The sequence below is a fragment of the Pelecanus crispus genome, chromosome 3 (genome assembly GCF_030463565.1).
Source record: "Pelecanus crispus isolate bPelCri1 chromosome 3, bPelCri1.pri, whole genome shotgun sequence".
NCBI lineage: Eukaryota > Metazoa > Chordata > Aves > Pelecaniformes > Pelecanidae > Pelecanus > Pelecanus crispus.
Genome location: NC_134645.1, coordinates 23,458,204 through 23,475,700, shown reverse-complemented (window position 1 = coordinate 23,475,700; position 17,497 = coordinate 23,458,204). Strand labels below are relative to the sequence as shown.

The 17,497-nt window shown below is 45.7% G+C and overlaps 1 protein-coding gene across 1 annotated transcript in view; it reads right to left on the bottom strand.

The window, feature by feature from the left end:
• Positions 1-7,942, bottom strand: part of SDCCAG8 (SHH signaling and ciliogenesis regulator SDCCAG8) — a 113,206-nt gene extending 105,264 nt beyond the window's left edge. Inside the window, exon 1 of the mRNA XM_075707547.1 lies at positions 7,876-7,942. Coding sequence (XP_075563662.1) covers positions 7,876-7,942 — 67 coding nt within the window. The remainder of the gene's footprint in view (positions 1-7,875) is intronic.
• Positions 7,943-17,497: the final 9,555 nt, after the last annotated feature.

Below are 17,497 nucleotides of genomic sequence, written 5' to 3'. Positions count from 1 at the left end.
AGGGCCCTGACTGAAACATTAGTTAACGTTTGAACAGCACATACCATATATTCTACATGCTGAATAAAGATACTCCTCTGTCCTGAAAGAACTATTGATAACTCTGGTTATTTTCTGTATTCACTGTAACTACAAAATCTAAGTATTACTCCCTGAAAATATTGTATAGGTATCCTTTTTCCAGAGAAGTATCTTTGTATAAATATAATTGGTAGAAGTTTTTTTAAACAGGAATGTCAGTACTACTGCTGAACAACAACCTATTTTTTTATGTTGGAGACACATTACAGATCCATTCAACTTGTTAAAAAAAAAAAAAAAATTAAAAACCAAAAAAAGATAAGGGCTAGAGTCAGGACACTCCAAAGTACAATACAGCACGGAAAGGCTGGTTGTATTTTCAAAGCAGTAATCAGTTTCGGGGCGGGGGGGACGGACATGACACCAAAAACCAAAAAGCATTGAGAAAACAATTTGCCACTGAAGTGGAAACAGAAAAAACAGAGAAGGCATTGAACCATGTTTGCATTGCCTAAACAAAAGATGTTTTTTCAGACACTGCCCAAGACTGTCTATAAAAAGCACTCCTTTAAATGAAAGCACCAAAGCTACCTCATTCACGAACTCTGAAATGCCACAGAAAATACTCTGAGAGCTAATGGAAAGCTTAGCAAAGGAACCAACCATCCAAAACAACAGAATTGCCTGAAAGACATGGAAAATAATTCCAGCTGGTAGAAGTGTTAAGCAACATAAATTGACGAAAACAAACTACAACTGTATGAAAAAATTGCCATAAGTCTGTCATCTAAAGCTAAGTGTCCAGTTCTAATAACGTTTAAAGGAAGATGACTAGAAGTTATGGCGATAAATTCAACAAACAGGTCACTTCTTTCTGACATCCCATGGTTCCCAATCAGAAAACAGTCCTCGAAGGTTAAAGAAGGAAATATACTGATTCTTTAGGTCTTAAAAAAAAAAAAAAAGTGTAGACTCTATGTGAAACAATAACTGCCAAAACAGAAAATTAGGCCAGTTAGTGAAAACAGAAAGATGATGCCTATATAAAGAAAACTTTAGTGTCCAAGAGTATATCAACTTTGACTCTGTTTCTTCTATTGACACATAGAAATCTATAGTAGTACATCATGTACCTCTTCTGGGGTAGCATTTCAGGCAAATAATTGCTTAAACATAATGAAGCTGGGAATTTGCTTCTAAGTTTTTATTGTGTTTTGCACAGTCTCGGAATTTACTTACCATTCTGGTATGCAGCTATTCTTATTTACTGGCGGCCAAACACAGGTATGCTACCATGTGTGGTGGGTTGACCCTGGCTGGATGCCAAGTGCCCACCAAAGCCACTCTATCACTCCCCTTCGCAACTGGACAGGGGAGAGAAAATATAACAAAAAGCTCGTGGGTCGAGATAAGAACAGGTAGAGATCACTCAGCAATTACCATCATCGGCAAAACAGACTCCAACTGGAGAAAATCAGTTTAATTTATTGCCAATCAAAACTGAGTAGGGAAATGAGAAATAAAACCAAATCTTACAACACCTTCCCCCCACCCATCCCTTCCTCCCGGGCTCAACTTCACTCACTATTTTCTCCACCTCCTCCCCCTGAGCGGCGCAAGGGGATGGGGAATGGGGGTTGTGGTCAGTTCATCACACATCGTCTCTGCCACTCCTTCCTCCTCAGGGGAGGACTCCTCACACTCTTCCCCTGCTCCAGCATGGGGTCCCTCCCACGGGAGACAGTCCTCCACAAACTTCTCCAACGTGGGTCCTCCCCACATGCTACAGTTCTCCACAAACTGCTCCAGTGGGGGTCCCTTCCACGGGGTGCAGTCCTTCACAAGCAGACTGCTCCAGCGTGGGCCCCCCACGGGCTCACAAGTCCTGCCAGCAAACCTGCTCCAGCGTGGGCTCCTCTCTCTCCATGTGTCCACAGGTCCTCACAGGAGCCTGCTCCTGCACAGGCTTCTCATGGGGTCACGGCCTCCTTTGGGCACATCCACCTGCTCCGGCGTGGGCTCCTCCCCGGCTGCAGGTGGATATCTGCTCCACCATGGACCTCCACGGGCTGCAGGGGGACAGCCTGCCTCACCATGGTCTTCACCATGGGCTGCAGGGGAATCTCCGCTCTGCTGCCTGGAGCACCTCCTCCCCTCCTGCACTGACCTTGGTGTCTGCAGAGTCATTCCTCTCACACATTCTCACTCCTCACTCCAGCTGCTGTTTGTGTCCCGGTGGGTTTTTTTTTTTTTTCGCCCTCCTTCTTAAATATGTTATCACAGAGGCGCTACCACTGTCACTGATTGGCTCAGCCTTGGTCAGTGGCGGGTCCACCTGGGAGCTGGCTGGCACTGGCTCTCTCGGAGCTTCTCACAGAAGCCCCCGTGTAGCCCTCCCCGCTGCCAAAACAATGCCACGCAAACCCAATACACCATGCTACTAACATACTACGTGGCAGCTTTGAGACTGAAAGTGTCCTATCAATTACTACCTATGCTGCTAGGATTTTACATGTAAACATCCAACAGTAACAACGAGCGGTACCAAGCTGTTCATCAGCCAGGCCTCATGAAGTCCTAAGATGTGTTTAACACTCAGATGTTTCAAAATAATGAATCATGGATCCATTTAATTTGGTTTCTTGGTCTTTGTAGTTGCTTTGCATTATATGAATAATAGGTGGTTTTCATAGAATCGTTTAGGTTGGAAAAGACCTTTAAGATTTCAACATAGCTTTTACCAAATTATCATCTTTAAGAGGAAACTGTTCTCTGGAGCTGCAGCATTCCTTGTCATGAGTTCCTAAACCAGCCATTTCTGCAGAGCATAAAGCACATGCCTAAGGTCTAGAAGCCCTCACATGTGAGCAACTCCAAGCGTTTCCCAGTTCCTTCCGAGAGATTCACCACCCTTAAAAGAACATCATGTGCGCTGTTCATCAGAACACTTAGAAACAATTGCCAAATAAAAATAAAAAACCTAAGCCAAAAATTTACAAATATAGATTACCATTTACAATTTAATTCTTAGCTGCTTCAGTGTCACGGCTAACTTGGAGAGCTGGTAACTGGGCCACATACCCATTCTTCCTAGGGCAGCTTTGACTTTTACATCTCTCCTACTTTATTTTTGGAGTCACATAAAGCAGCCACAAAATGACACTTTGTTTGTAGAAGTCTTACATTTTCATGTGTTCCTCTTATAGCTTGCATCTTCATTCTCTGAAACTACACAGGACACTGCACTCAATAACGCAATGGTATAAAGAACATAATTTCCACATTTTCTTAGGGTAGATTTACAAGATGCCTATATCAGGCACTGCACCTAAAAAGGATTGTCTCCCCCTCCTTTGCTCTTCATCTTACACTGACTCTGGCCCAAAAGTGAGCCAATGCTATTTACTAAACAGGCAGAAAACTCAACATAAAAAAATAAGTTAGCAGTTCTCTGTTCAAGAAACCAGGTGAATGCTAGAAACAAAGAAGTGGGCTCTAAATAGTCTTCTCCATATATTTACTGCTGTTGGGAGAAAACAGGAGAGTAGCAGGAAGCCATCATGCTCTGCTCTTGGCCCTGGTGTAGTAGAAGGCCCACTGGACATTCATACTATGCCTGCCAATTTGTAGTTATTAACGTGAATACAATAGCACAGCACTTATTCTCCTTTACAAAATACCTCTACTCCCTTGAGAATAACTTTTTATTAGAAACATTATCTCCGAAAGACTTTGAGGTTCATTTGAAATGGTCTCAATTGTGTGAAAATTTACACAGTAACCTAGTAACCGCAACTGTACAAATACCACGCTCTTAACTCTGAATTACACACAACATTAAATACTTTCAATATACAGGGTCTAGACTATTCAGGAAAATCCCTGTTATAGGACCTTTGTTATTTCATCAGAACCTCTCTGTTGGGCTCTATGACCAGTTATGGTTTAGTCAGGTTTTTTGGTCTGGCTTTCTGTCCTCTGGCCACTAGACTCCGTTTACTGAACACCTGGGCTCCCTGCATGCCAGTCTTCTGAGGGATTTCCCTTTACAACAAAGGATGCTGCACTGAAGTAATCAATTACTCTTTGAGAACTTATACACCCTTCCATCAAACTGAATAAGGCTGTAAAATCATTCTGCTGATCTCCATCATGGGTGGTGATAACCTGCTGCTACGCATCAGCCTGGGTCCAGATAATGTCAAGCATTACAGACTGTTAAGAACACTGTATTTTGAAAACATCAAATAATGCTCAAGGCATGCCACCTGAAATTCCAGAATCCAGATGACAGGAATGATCTGAATTTGGAGAAAAATCTCAAGTTGTATAACTATACAAGAAAAATAGGTAAAGAATTAGGTTTGACAGCTTATGGAGTAACAAAGATCTATTTGTCCTACAGTAAATTCCTAATGGTAGAGGTAATGATGTGAGAAATGCTGTACAGGTCAAAGGAGTTAAAAATTGTACATCTCTGAGAAATAAAGAGGTTCATTAAGAAACATAATGGAACTTATTTTCTATCACCCTACATTGGGGTTATGTTTGTGATAATACCCTACTGATATCTACTCACTGAGAGGCAGCCCGGATGTATAAAATCAAATCTATCTTGCAATTGTATGGAAAAAGGATACATGTCCCAGCATGGAAAGGGAAACAGCCACCAGAAGGTCATGTTCTGAAATGATCTAAAAACCGTAATGGATCCAGTGTAAGGGAATCCAGTCAGAAATAGATAAAATGAAAGTAAGTTGTATGAACAGAAAACATGCATCCAATCATTTGACGTGAGCTCTAATATTAGTCTTATACACAGTTAAACAGCCCAAGAAGCAAAATTCTTAAGAAAGGCCCTTTGAAGATATGAGAGTTAAAGAGGTCACTTACAACATCCAGATAACTCGGTACAAAGGCATGCTTCAAAACTCCACATATCAAAAGCCTAAAAGCTTGTCAAGACCATGAAGATATCGTATATACGACAGTCCCCAAGCACTCCAACAGATTTTCTAGTTGAAAGAGAAATTCCATTGGAACATTTTAAATGCACAGATAGCCTAAGACAAAAATCAGAAAGATCTGAGCTCTGCTGCAAAATGCCACAAAAGCATATTTTCATGACAAGCCTGCTCTGAATCAAGGAATGAACTTTAAAGTCCTTACCAAGCTTACCAAACTACACACATAAAAGAACATTTACATAAAGAAGTATTAAGCACCCTGAAATTATGGGAATACACAGTAGGCTTGGTGACCAAAAGTCTTTGGTTTCACCTGCTGTTACTGCCTAAGAAGCCGAAAAAATTGCATTCTGCAGGGAGTCCAGGCAGCTCAGCATATCCACTGCATCCAACAGTGGTTGGATGCCCCAGCAGGATAGATGTTGAACAGAGCATGCTACCTGCATGCTCCAGAAATTAAATACACCAACACATCTCCTTAGATCATAGAATTGTTTAGGTTGGAAAAGACCTTTAAGATCATCCAGTCCAACCATTAACCTACACTACCAAGTCCACACTAAAACAATCAAGGATAGACTAGACTAAACCATGTCCCAGAGTGCCACATCTACCCGTTTTTTGAACGCTTCCAGGGATGGTGACTCCACCACCTCTCTGGGCAGCCTGTTCCAATGCTTGACTACTCTTTCCGTGAAGAAATTTCTCCTAATATCCAATCTAAACCTCCCCTGACGCAGCTTGAGCCCATTTCCTCTCGTCCTATCGCTAACTACCTGGGAGAAGAGACCAACACCCACCTCACTACAACCTCCTTTCAGGTAGTTGTAGAGAGCGATAAGGTCTCCCCTCAGCCTCCTCTTCTCCAGGCTAAACAACCCCAGTTCCCTCAGCCGCTCCTCATAAGGCCTGTGCTCCAGACCCTTCACCAGCTTCGTTGCCCTTCTCTGAACACGCTCCAGCACCTCAATGTCTTTCTTGTATTGAGGGGCCCAAAACTGGACACAGTATTCCAGGTGCGGCCTCACCAGCGCCGAGTACAGGGGGACAATCCCCTCCCTGCTCCTGCTGGCCACACTATTCCTGATACAAGCCAGGATGCTGTTGGCCTTCTTGGCCACCTGGGCACACTGCTGGCTCATGTTCAGATCAGGATGAACAGAAGAAATGTGCCTTCTCCGCTGCCCGCATGCCACCTTTTGGACTTGCCAGTAACCCAAAATGCCAGCACTGACTGGCCTTCATTGCCTAAAATGAAAAGGCAGGTCAACCACTGAGCTATCATAGAAGGAGAACATGAATTTATAAAATGTTTCAGTAACAGCATAGCCCCCAAACAAGCCTGAAAAAGTATTCTAGGTAAAAGGTAATCACAAGCACTCTAAAAATAAATGTCTTGTGAAATACACCGACTTTTCAACATACCGGCTGAGCTTGTACTTGTGTGTGTACTAGTGCAGCAGAAATGAACAAAAACCTCTAAAGTGCGGCCTTTCTAAACAAAGCTATGTTTGTGACAATACTGTCAAAGCAGAAACATACTGCCATTAGAAGATTTATTAAGCAGCAAAATCATATGTGTTCAACTATAGTTTCAAAATCTTAACATATCACTCCTGCTTTGTCTATAAAAATCATGGCAGAAACCCTTTGCCTCCATGGAAGTCCAAATCCAGTTCAGGAGAGTTATCTAGTGGTTGTCCATACGCATCCACAGAAAAAGGAAACATGATACAGTACTAAGATTACCAGTGTTAATGTATGGCAATTCATAGGTTTTTATTGTTGACAATATATGACAAAAGGAACTCTATGCATATCAGGAGATGCTCTGATATATGTCATTTCACCTGTTCTACCTGCAGGTACCAAGCAGCATGTGCACACCCACTTGATCTACAGGAGAAGTAGAGATGATTCTTCAAAGTTCTGTCTTTTGGATCAAATAAAATCCATCCTCAGTGCAAAGAGCTGATGCTATTTTGAGAAGAAAGTATAAAATACTTGCTAAGAATCAAGTAGCTATTTAAAAATATTTCCATTGTTTTATCTTTTTGCAATGATGCTTCCTATATTGCAACTACGTATTTAATTCACTAGTGTCACAACATATGACATGTGGACACCATGTCCGGAACACAACTTTTTGCACCAAGTGGGGTGACGTACCCACAAATTATCTACTGGCTTTCTTCAGAATTCGGACACTTACTTTGATTAGTCAGAGACAGTCTGAAGGCTGCTCAAGCCTGGATGTCGTAGCTGAGAGATTAAGGTGCTCTCTGTCAGGCTATATACGATGCTTCTTGGATAAGAAGGCAGGTATGAAAACAGTTTGTCATGTGGAAGTAATCACTCTCATAAGAATCAATTTGAACCGTCTTCTTTACCACCTGTCTAGAATTTGACGTTTGAATTTGATGACAGCTACAACTCTTACACGAACAAAAAAACCAAAAACAAAACCAAAAAAACAACCCCCCCAAGAGAGGCAGCGGCCCCATCAAAGCCAGGTTATGCTCACAGCCAGGTGTGTGGCTATTAACCGCACCAGCGATAGGGTTTAGGGAGGACCAGAAGCACCTTCACTCTTGCCGCCAACCGCACCGGGAGCGGCCGGGCCGCGCTGCCTCAGCCCGGCCGCCGCGGAGAGCAGCGGGACGGGCCGGGCCGGGCCGGGAGGGGACGGCCCCCGCCTCCGCACCGCCACAGCAGCGCACACCGGCCCGCAACGCTCCCCGCGGGGCAGCCGGCCCGCAGGCGCTCAGCGGGGTGGGGGGCAACGGGGAACGCGGAACCCTCCCACAGCGCCAGGGCACCGGCTGAGGCGAGAGCGACCGGCGGGAACGGCAGCCCGCCCTCACCCCGCGCCGCGCTGCCCGCTCACCTCGGAGGCGCCTCTGGTACCGCTCCAGGGACTCCTCCAGGGCGGGCTCCCCGCGGGGCGCCCGCATGAGGACGCCGCCGGCTCCCGGGAGAGCGGCCGGCGCTGCCCCGCACCCGCAGCGCTGGTGGGTAGCAGTAGTCCGACGCGCTCTGCCTTCCCGGGCTCCGCAACCGCCGCGGGCTCCCGGAAGAACCACGACTCCCACAATGCGTGCGGCGGCTCCTCAGCGTCGGCCGTTGCTACCCGCCACCGGCCTCCCCCCCCGCCACAGCCGAGCGTGTGCGGCAACGCTCGGGATCCGCCACGCCCGCCAGCTACGCGGCTTGCGGGAGCGCGGCCCGAAAACTACAGGCCCCAGCATGCAGCGCGCCGCGCTGTGCGCCTCGGGAGGTGGAGTCCCCGCCGGCCGCCCATCTCCCGCAGCCAGCCGCGGGAGGAGGGCGGCCGCGGGCCCTTCTCTCCCCTTTGTTGTGGATTGCGGCTGCATTCGCGCCTGCGCACAGTGCAGCCCTTCCGCCTACGTCCTCGGGTCCGCAGCGGCTGGGTATAGCGCAGGTCCAGTCATGGCCGAGGGGGACGGCTGGGAAGCGGCGTTCACCTCCCGCCACCGCGTACTCCGGCGCCTGCGCAGCAGGCGCCCAGCGCGGGGAGCGGAGAAAGCCATTGTCTGGAGCCGGCGCAGGCGCAGCCGCGCTCCGCCGCCGCTCGGCCCCGGGCGCCTGCGCACTGCCCTCCCCCGCCCCCCCCCATTGTGTGAGCTCGGGCGGCGCATGCGCGGTGCCGTGCCCCGCTCTGCCCGTTAGCCGCTATGTGCAGGGAATAACGTTGGAGCCGTTGCCAGAGGGACACCGACCGGAGCGCTCCGCCCCCGCCCCGCGGGGATGCCGGCTCAGTGAGCACCGGCGGCGCCACCACTAGGGACGGGCCCCTCCCCGGCGCGGCGAGCCTCCTCGAAGGGGTGAGTGAGGATGCTGCTGCCGCCGCGGCCGCGGGTCGGGCGGGAGCCGTGACGAGGAGCGGGGCCGGGGTCGCGCCGTTTGCCCGCCCCGACATCCGCCTGGTGCCTATTGTGTCAGGCGGCCCCCGCCCGCCGGGCCCCGGCGCCGTGCGGCGGGGGCGGGAGCGCGGTCCGGGCGCAGCCCGCTCCCCTTCCCCCGTCCCCACTGTGTCCGGAGGCTGCTCCGCGGCCCCGCCTTCCTTTCCCCTTCTTGAGCGCGGCGGGGCCGGTGGCGGGGGGCTGCCGCTGCCCCAGGGGCATCGGCGCTGAGTGGATGCGGACGGCGCTGCCAGCTCCCGCTGCCCGCGTCTCCCTGCCCCTGTCCGCCCCGCCGCCCGATGGGCGCCCGGCCGGGGTCGCCGCCGCCGGCACACCCACCCACCCGGCCGCCCGCGGCGCGGACACCGGGGCTTCGCAGCCTGCCTTCCCCTCCCGCAGGCGGATTTCCGTGATTCGAGCGGACGTTTCCTGAGATTTAATTTTTTTTTTTTTCTCCCACGTTGTCCCTATTTCACAAACTGCCCCGCGGCTGGAGGTGGCGTGTTTCTCCAGATTTAAAAATCAGTGATGCCGTTCATTTGAGGTGCGGCGTTTCCCCCCACCCCGTCCCCTCGAAATACGGTCTTCTGAGAAGGATGGGGGCGAAAATCAGCTGCTTTTGCCTTTTCTCTTACTGCGTATTTTCACCCAACGAGTACGCGGGTCTTTCGCACGCAAAAATACTCTCCCGAAGGCGTGATGTTCTCTTTCTTGAGGCTCTTCCCAGGGAAAACACAAAAATAACCTTCTTGTTGTTGTTGTTGTTGTTGTTGCCGGTGGCGAGAAGAAGCGCCGGGGCCCACTTTGTCTTCCTGGCGTGGAAACGAACGGGTTACTCCCTGAGCTAACAAAAACCCGATGGCGGTTTTCGAGCCGACAGCGCGCTGCAGCAGCAGGGGAAGCTGGCGTCGAGGCGGGCGGCGGAGCCTCCTCCGCTCCTGCGCGCGCCGCCGGCTGCAGGCGGGAGGCCGGGGGCTGGGGGCGGCGGCGGCGGCGCGCGCTCTCCGCCCCCGCCCGGGCTGCCTTCCCGGTGCAGCCGGTCGCCAGCGGATCCGGCGGGCGTGCTCGCTCGTGGCCGTCTCCCGCGAGCCCGGCTGGGCGAAGCGCGCGCCGCGGCCCCGTTGGGTGCAGTAGGTGCGGGGCGGCGGCCCGGGGGAGCCCGCCGGTGGCGGGAGCGGGGGTGGTGTGCGCAGGGGTTGCCGGCCTTTGGGCCGTTCTTTGGGGTGACAGTCCGTCTGTTCTGACGGCTGTATGGGGAAAAAAAAAAAAAAAGAGATGTAGATGCTATGCTGATGAGTTGAAGGTACGTAAGAATTGAGTTCTTACCACAAGAGATTGCAGACGGCCTCCACTGATCTGCACTTTGAAGAAATTATTTGCTTCTCAGTGAAAGCAAAGGTACTCGTGAAATATTTAACCGCTTTGAAAGAATAAAGCCTGTTCTAGTGCGGCAATGATCGTCATTTCTCCTTTGGAATGCCATTCAAGACATGGTGACGGTGTTCTTGGCCCTGCCTTTGCCTGTGCAAAATGGTATGTGGGACGGGACAGTTTTTGTAAACTGAACTAAGAGATGATTAAATATGCTGTGATTTCCTATGATTAATTTCCTCTGGGAATTACTTTATGTCCAGATGCTGAGAAGCCTGTCTTTCTGGAACTGAACTCTGTTAGTATGGAAGCTCCTCAACTTCAAATTTTCTTCAAGGGGGAAAAAAGTTAAACATAAATACCACAAAGAATCTCCTCTCACTGTGTGATTATTATTTTTTTTAAACACTTTGTCACTTTCATGTAAATGTTTTGTTGTTGTTGTTTGCCTCTTTTTTTTTTTTTTTTTTTTTTGTCTGAGGGAGGTCAGGAAGGCTGGCTGAATAGAGAGAATAGTGTAGCTGAGGATACACAGAATTTTGTCAAAATCTCAAGAATCTAAAACTTACATGTAATGGATCAAATAAAAATGTTTCCTTTATAAAGAGAAACAGTCTGACATAAAAGTTATTACCAAACTTACCTCATCATGGTACTGCCTTTTTTTTTTTTTTTTTTTGGCAAGTGACTGCTTCCCATGTCTATTCTAACTGACTTTTGCGAAGAAGAATGGGTTCTTGCTATATTGTGCTTCATCAGCTGTAACAAACTTGGCAGGCAGAATTTTTTAACAATTCTGTTGATAACATACAAGCCAGAAAAGAACTGGGTTATGAAAGTGAACTGCAAAAGCCTATGTTTGCTTGTAGGTGGGAGCTGGGAAGCTTCACTGAGTGACTGGAATGAAACCTGAGGCATGGGTAGCTGCAGAGATTGGTTTTGAAGTACCATGTCTCGTTCTTGCAAATGCAGGAAAAAGGTATTTAATGTATATTGATATCACAGTATCTCCTTGAGTCTCCGAAAAAGACAATTTCCATGTCAGCGCTGCATTTCTTAGCTTCGCAGGCAGAATGGAACTGAGGTAAACCAGCTTGTTTTTACTTTAGCTAGAAAGCCAAGAAAATCTGTGAAATTCTGGTTTTCCTTTAGAAAACTTTGAACAGGGGAGTCAGGCGTTGAATCCATGCGGAGAGCAGAACTTACTTGCAGAAATTCTTGTATCTGCTTCTAGCACTTGTGAGGTTGTAAAAGGACACAATGGCATGCACTTCCCCCTCTTTGAAGATCATGCTACCTAATGTAGTAAAAATTGATGTGGCTGTTACCCGGAGTCTGTTCGAAATTTGAGAAAAGGAAGTTCTTTGTTACGGGGGGGTGGAGCTTCAAATTTGCTAGCCGGGAGCTAGCCAATGTCTTTTCTAAGGCACACATCTTCACTGTGCTAAGTGAGCCTGTGGGGGTCTTTCGTTTTCTATTAGGTTTATAATGCTCTTGACGAATGCCTGCATTTTCTTCCGTTCTCCTATTGATCGTTGTGTATCTACACATTTCCAATGGACTGGTCTACAGAGAGCAGCTTCCTTTGGTTCACAATGCTAATGCTTTCCTGGATCAGAGTCCATCCAGTGCATTGAATGGGGCAGATGTCCTGGGGAAAAATAGTGTGTGACCATGTGACTTAAACTGTAACATAATGCATGCAAATTAGGGTGGGAAGAGAGTACAAACTACTAGTGTAAGCAATTTTGTGTATCTGTCTGTTGTACGGTTATATGTGCATAAAAATATTGAAATAAATTGCAAATATTTGGTTCACTCTTGTAGTTTAGTTTCTCCCACTCTACCCCCAAAAAGCTGGGAGGCTGTTTTTATTTTACAGGTGCGTTTGTAGTTAGAATGAACTTATTAATTAAAATTTTGTTTGACCTTCAAAAAAGCCATGTATTTTAAATTAATATATGTTTTTTTTATCATGTATTATGTCAAAAGCAGCTTGTCCTAGAAGTCTCAAATAAAACCCACAAAGGTATTTTAGTAGATTGCTGACATAATTAGATTTCAGAGGGGGACACCTGTGTTTGGGAAGGTACTCGGTGCTGCATCATGAAAGTTGAAGTGTGTCATGCAGGCTCTTAGGTGGTGGATAAGAAGTAATTGTGGGAGTAGGTGGATGTTAAAGAGACTGACTAGCAGTTCTCATATATTAATGCTTCTGCATAAAGTATTCCCAGTTACTCACTCTCCGCTGTGTTTGGTGGCTGTACTGCTCTGTCGCAGTGACTCTGGTACTTTTCTACGTGCATGAGAAGTTGATTCACTCAACTAACCCAGTAGAAAACTATTCCTTTTCTTTTGTTTTGCTTCATTTTTTTTTTCCCCTCCTCCCTTGGGTTAGCAAATTGAATTATCTTATTGTGTGGTCAGATGAGTGCCAGAGCAAGTACACGGAATGGGGACAGCAGTGTCAAGCCTGGAAGAAGGGAATACTCCTTTTTCCAGTAACAAAGATATATTTGGTCTGCTTAGCTGTCCTATCTGGCAGTCCCCTGTGCCACTGTAGACCAGTGTGGTCAGAAAGGGGGTGGGTTAGGTATAAATCCAAGAAAACAAAATAATTAAGATACTGGGTTTGTTCTTACTGTTAGGCTTTGCTTACTGACTGTCCTTGATATGTAAAGTGTCCACAGCCACAGGCTAAATGTTTGGAACATATCACTGGATGAAAAAAATGTTTTTCTGCAAAGTAGATATGAAAAGAGGGAGGCAAAGTGGTTCTGTTAAGTGGTGTGGCCTTTGTACAAGGAAAAGCAGGATTTTTGTGCCAGGCTAATATTGGTATCTTTCACAAAATCTAAGGCTGTAAGTTTTCAAATATTTTCATAGTTTTTTCTTGCCTACTTACTAGTTTTGACATGTGTGATTTTTGTGAATTGTAGAAAAGTGCTGGTTTTTATACATTTAGAGAAATTGTTTTTATTCATTCAAAACAGATATGAAGCATCTTCTCTGTTTTCATCCCCTGAATAGAATACTTAATAAAACACTATAGTTTTTTTCCCATGTAAGCCTGACATATTTGTCAACTTTGTTTCTCCTTCTCTTTTGGTCCTCTTATAAATTGTTATTGAAAAATAGACTTTTCCTTAGCTAGGTGCTTTTTAGAGCTCCAACATCACCCACTGGCGGACCTAGTGAGCTGATTCAGGTCCAACAACTGCAGCCCTCTTACAGTCTGGCATCTTCAGTTTGTTCTGCTGCATTTATTGCAATGATTGGTATTTCTGTAATAGGATCCTCTGTTTACTTGTTTCCATTCTTGTGAACTAAAATGTTATATATTTTGATCTTTTCCATGAAACTCAGAGGGTATCCTCCTTGACCAATAGCTGAATCTTCTAAAGTCTGTGTGATGGGCTTTCCAGATCTCATCTCATTTTGTACCTCATTCCAAATGAGATTCTGGTTCTGTTCATTTTGTTTCTTTCCAGGAAGAACTGCAGTTATTGAGCTTTTCAGAGCAATAATAACAGAAGTGGTGCCACTCCCTGGCATTTCCAAGATGTTTCTTTGTGTGCAGGGTATTTTTGTTAGTCTTCAGCTGTGGTACTGCATGAAGAACTTATAATCAATCCATTAGCTAACCACTATGGTCTGAAAGTAGCAATACACTAAATGCATTAAATCAGATGTACTTACAACTTTTCCCTCAAAATGACATGCTTAAATAATTTTGTTGATGATCTTTCTATTGAATTACAAATATTTGGCCATCTAAATATGCATTCTGTTCTGTGTTCAAAACCAAAGCCTTTTCAGTTATCTCTTATTTGTCTTCTCATTGTGGATTACATTTCAAGACTAGGAAGAAAAATGCAGGAAGTTGGAATGATATCTTTTATGTTTTCTCATGAACATATTTTTTTCTTGCTTTCATTAATCTCACCTTCTCCCCACTGCCCTGCATGACTTAACTGATTATTTAGTCCTGTGGAGCTATATCATTGCAGGAACCTTGATGTCAGGAATTATTCTGCTTAATTTTATAATTTAATTTACTGAACAGAAGACATTAATGGATAATATTGTAGTTTTACTTAACTTAATCTTTCTTTCCTTTGGAATTTTCCAAAGAATGTAAGAATGGCCACATAGATGGACCTTTGGTCTGACTCAAACCCAGTATCTTTTCTCCAAGTATAGCTATAACCTGGTGCCAAGGGAGAGATAAGAAAGGTGCAAGCATATATGGTATTTTCTGCTAAGGCATTGCTAGTCTCCATCTATTTTCTGCTTGGAACTTTTGAGTCGGGTGTAGTTTCTGTTAAGGATTATTCCTTCCACTTGATCTGCCTTTCTTCAGCCATGTCTGGAAAAAGCTATTTGATAAAAATGGCCTTTTATATTTTCCAGATCTTCATGTCTTACTCATGTTTGGCTGTATACCAGCTTAATTTAATAATTAAAATCTTGATTTCCTACATATTTTTGCTACTACAAAAAAGCCAGCCCAGTTTTGTGAGGTTAACGAAAATTACACTTCTGCTCATCCATTTTCCCTTTCTTTTTATTGTACTTGGTTTCCAAAGGGGATAGTCATGTAATATGAGGGTCAAACCCTTCCTGTAACAACTGCTTTTTGAGGTGATTCACAGGTGAAAAACACAGCTTGAATTTTAGCTTTAAGTTGACTGTGAAACTGGCCATTATAAATCTTTTTTGCATTGTAAGCAGAAATTATTCAGGAAGCCATTGAGGAACCTCTGAGAACCCAGAATTTTTTTTGTTTAGCTTTTGCGTTAGCAGAGACTTTTGAAGAATGATCACAACTGGTTGATACAAGAATTATGGAATCACTGCAATATTTTCATTTTATGGATGTGTATTGGGTTTGCGTGGCAAGGTTTTGATAGCAGGGGGCTAAAAGGCAGCTTCTGTGAGAAGCTGCTAGAAGCTTCCCCTGTGTCCGAGAGCCAATGCCATCCGCATGGACCTGCCGCTGGCCAAGGCTGAGCCAATCAGCAACAGTGGTGGTGCCTCTGGGATAACATTTCAGAAGGGGGGGGGAAACCCGCAAAAAACCAAAACACTGGGACACAAACAGCAGCTGGAGTGAAAATATGTGAGAGGAACAACTCTGCAGACACCAAGGTCAGTGAAGAAGGAGCGGGAGGAGGTGCTCCAGGCAGCAGAGCGGAGATTCCCCTGCAGCCCGTGGTGAAGACCATGGTGAGGCAGGCTGTGCCCCTGCAGCCCGTGGAGGTCCATGGTGGAGCAGATATCCACCTGCAGCCCGGGGAGGAGCCCACGCCGGAGCAGGTGGATGTGCCTGAAGGAGGCCGTGACCCCATGAGAAGCCCGTGCAGGAGCAGGCTCCTGTGAGGACCTGTGGACACATGGAGAGAGAGGAGCCCACGCTGGAGCAGGTTTGCTGGCAGGACTTGTGACCCCGTGGGGGGCCCACGCTGGAGCAGTCTGCTTGTGAAGGACTGCACCCCGTGGAAGGGACCCCCACTGGAGCAGTTTGTGGAGAACTGTAGCATGTGGGGAGGACCCACGTTGGAGAAGTTTGTGGAGGACTGTCTCCCGTGGGAGGGACCCCATGCTGGAGCAGGGGAAGAGTGTGAGGAGTCCTCCCCTGAGGAGGAAGGAGTGGCAGAGACGATGTGTGATGAACTGACCACAACCCCCATTCCCCATCCCCTTGCGCCGCTCAGGGGGAGGAGGTGGAGAAAATAGTGAGTGAAGTTGAGCCCGGGAGGAAGGGATGGGTGGGGGGAAGGTGTTGTAAGATTTGGTTTTATTTCTCATTTCCCTACTCAGTTTTGATTGGCAATAAATTAAACTGATTTTCTCCAGTTGGAGTCTGTTTTGCCGATGATGGTAATTGCTGAGTGATCTCTACCTGTTCTTATCTCGACCCACGAGCTTTTTGTTATATTTTCTCTCCCCTGTCCAGTTGCGAAGGGGAGTGATAGAGTGGCTTTGGTGGGCACTTGGCATCCAGCCAGGGTCAAGCCACCACAGGATGATACTGCCCTCTGTGGTCATTTTGTGTTTGTTTTTCTATTACAGTTCTTGCTGATAAACATAATAAAAGGACTTGTTTAAAAACTATTTTTCTTCTAAATGCTGCTCAGTCATCATGCTCTAATAGTCCTTTAAACATCAAGCTACTTATTTTATTGGGCCATATTGGAGATAGTTGGATAGCGCCTTTATTTTGGTGAAGTCTGCACTAACTTGAATCTTTAGCAACCTTAGTGAAATTAATTAGTTCTAAGTCTGAAATTAATTAGTTCTAAGTCTGTCATAATTCATGCCTGATTGTTAAAATAAGTGGGTTTAGTTTTAACTATTACCATTTGGATCACAAATTCTGTAACATAGTTTTCATTAATCAAATTGTAATTCATCAGCTTCTAAATACACCTTGTGACCTCTTTTTAGACCATTTGCAGTTGTACTATATTGCAAGGAATTCTGTATGTAACCTTTTGTTCCTGAGTGCTCTTTTGAGAGGTACAATTGCAGGCCCAATATCAGTCCTACAGATATATCTATGTAGCATATCGAAGAGGCGCAAATTCATAAAGGTCTGAAATGCCAGTTGAAGAATGGAAGCGTATGGCTCATTTTCATCTGTTGAAAACAGATTCATAATTTAGAGAATTGTGTCCAGTTGTTTTATGGGGAGTGGCAGAGAGGCTTCTGATGAATACGCTATTTTTTTTTTTAATTTCTTCCTGTTCTGTAGATGGTACTGCATGGCTTTGTTCTCTTCAGTTTTCTTCCTAGTTGGAGAACAGTAAGAAAGATAATGTTGCTGGCACAGAACTGGAATTAGTGAAAAAGAGAAGCTGGATATAGTCAGTAGGTGTATTGCAAAAAAGAATAGATATTTAAAAAAAAAAACAACCCAACCCAAGAATGAGCAATGGAAAAATATATTCACACAAAAAAATGCCAGGCTGAACTTGGTCTTGGGGATAGCTTGAGTCAATCACTTGAAAGTCCAGAGATGTCACAAACTTCCTTTTTTTTTTCTTTTTAAAGTTTGGCAATAACAAGATTTGAAACAAGGTAGTCATTGTAGAAAACTTATCATTGTTTCTGTTAATTGTAGTTTGCCACATGGAGTTTATTTTGTGCTGAATCTTCATATTCTGTTTGTTTCATTGGCTTTTTCTCTCATTCAAAATTTTATTTTTGACT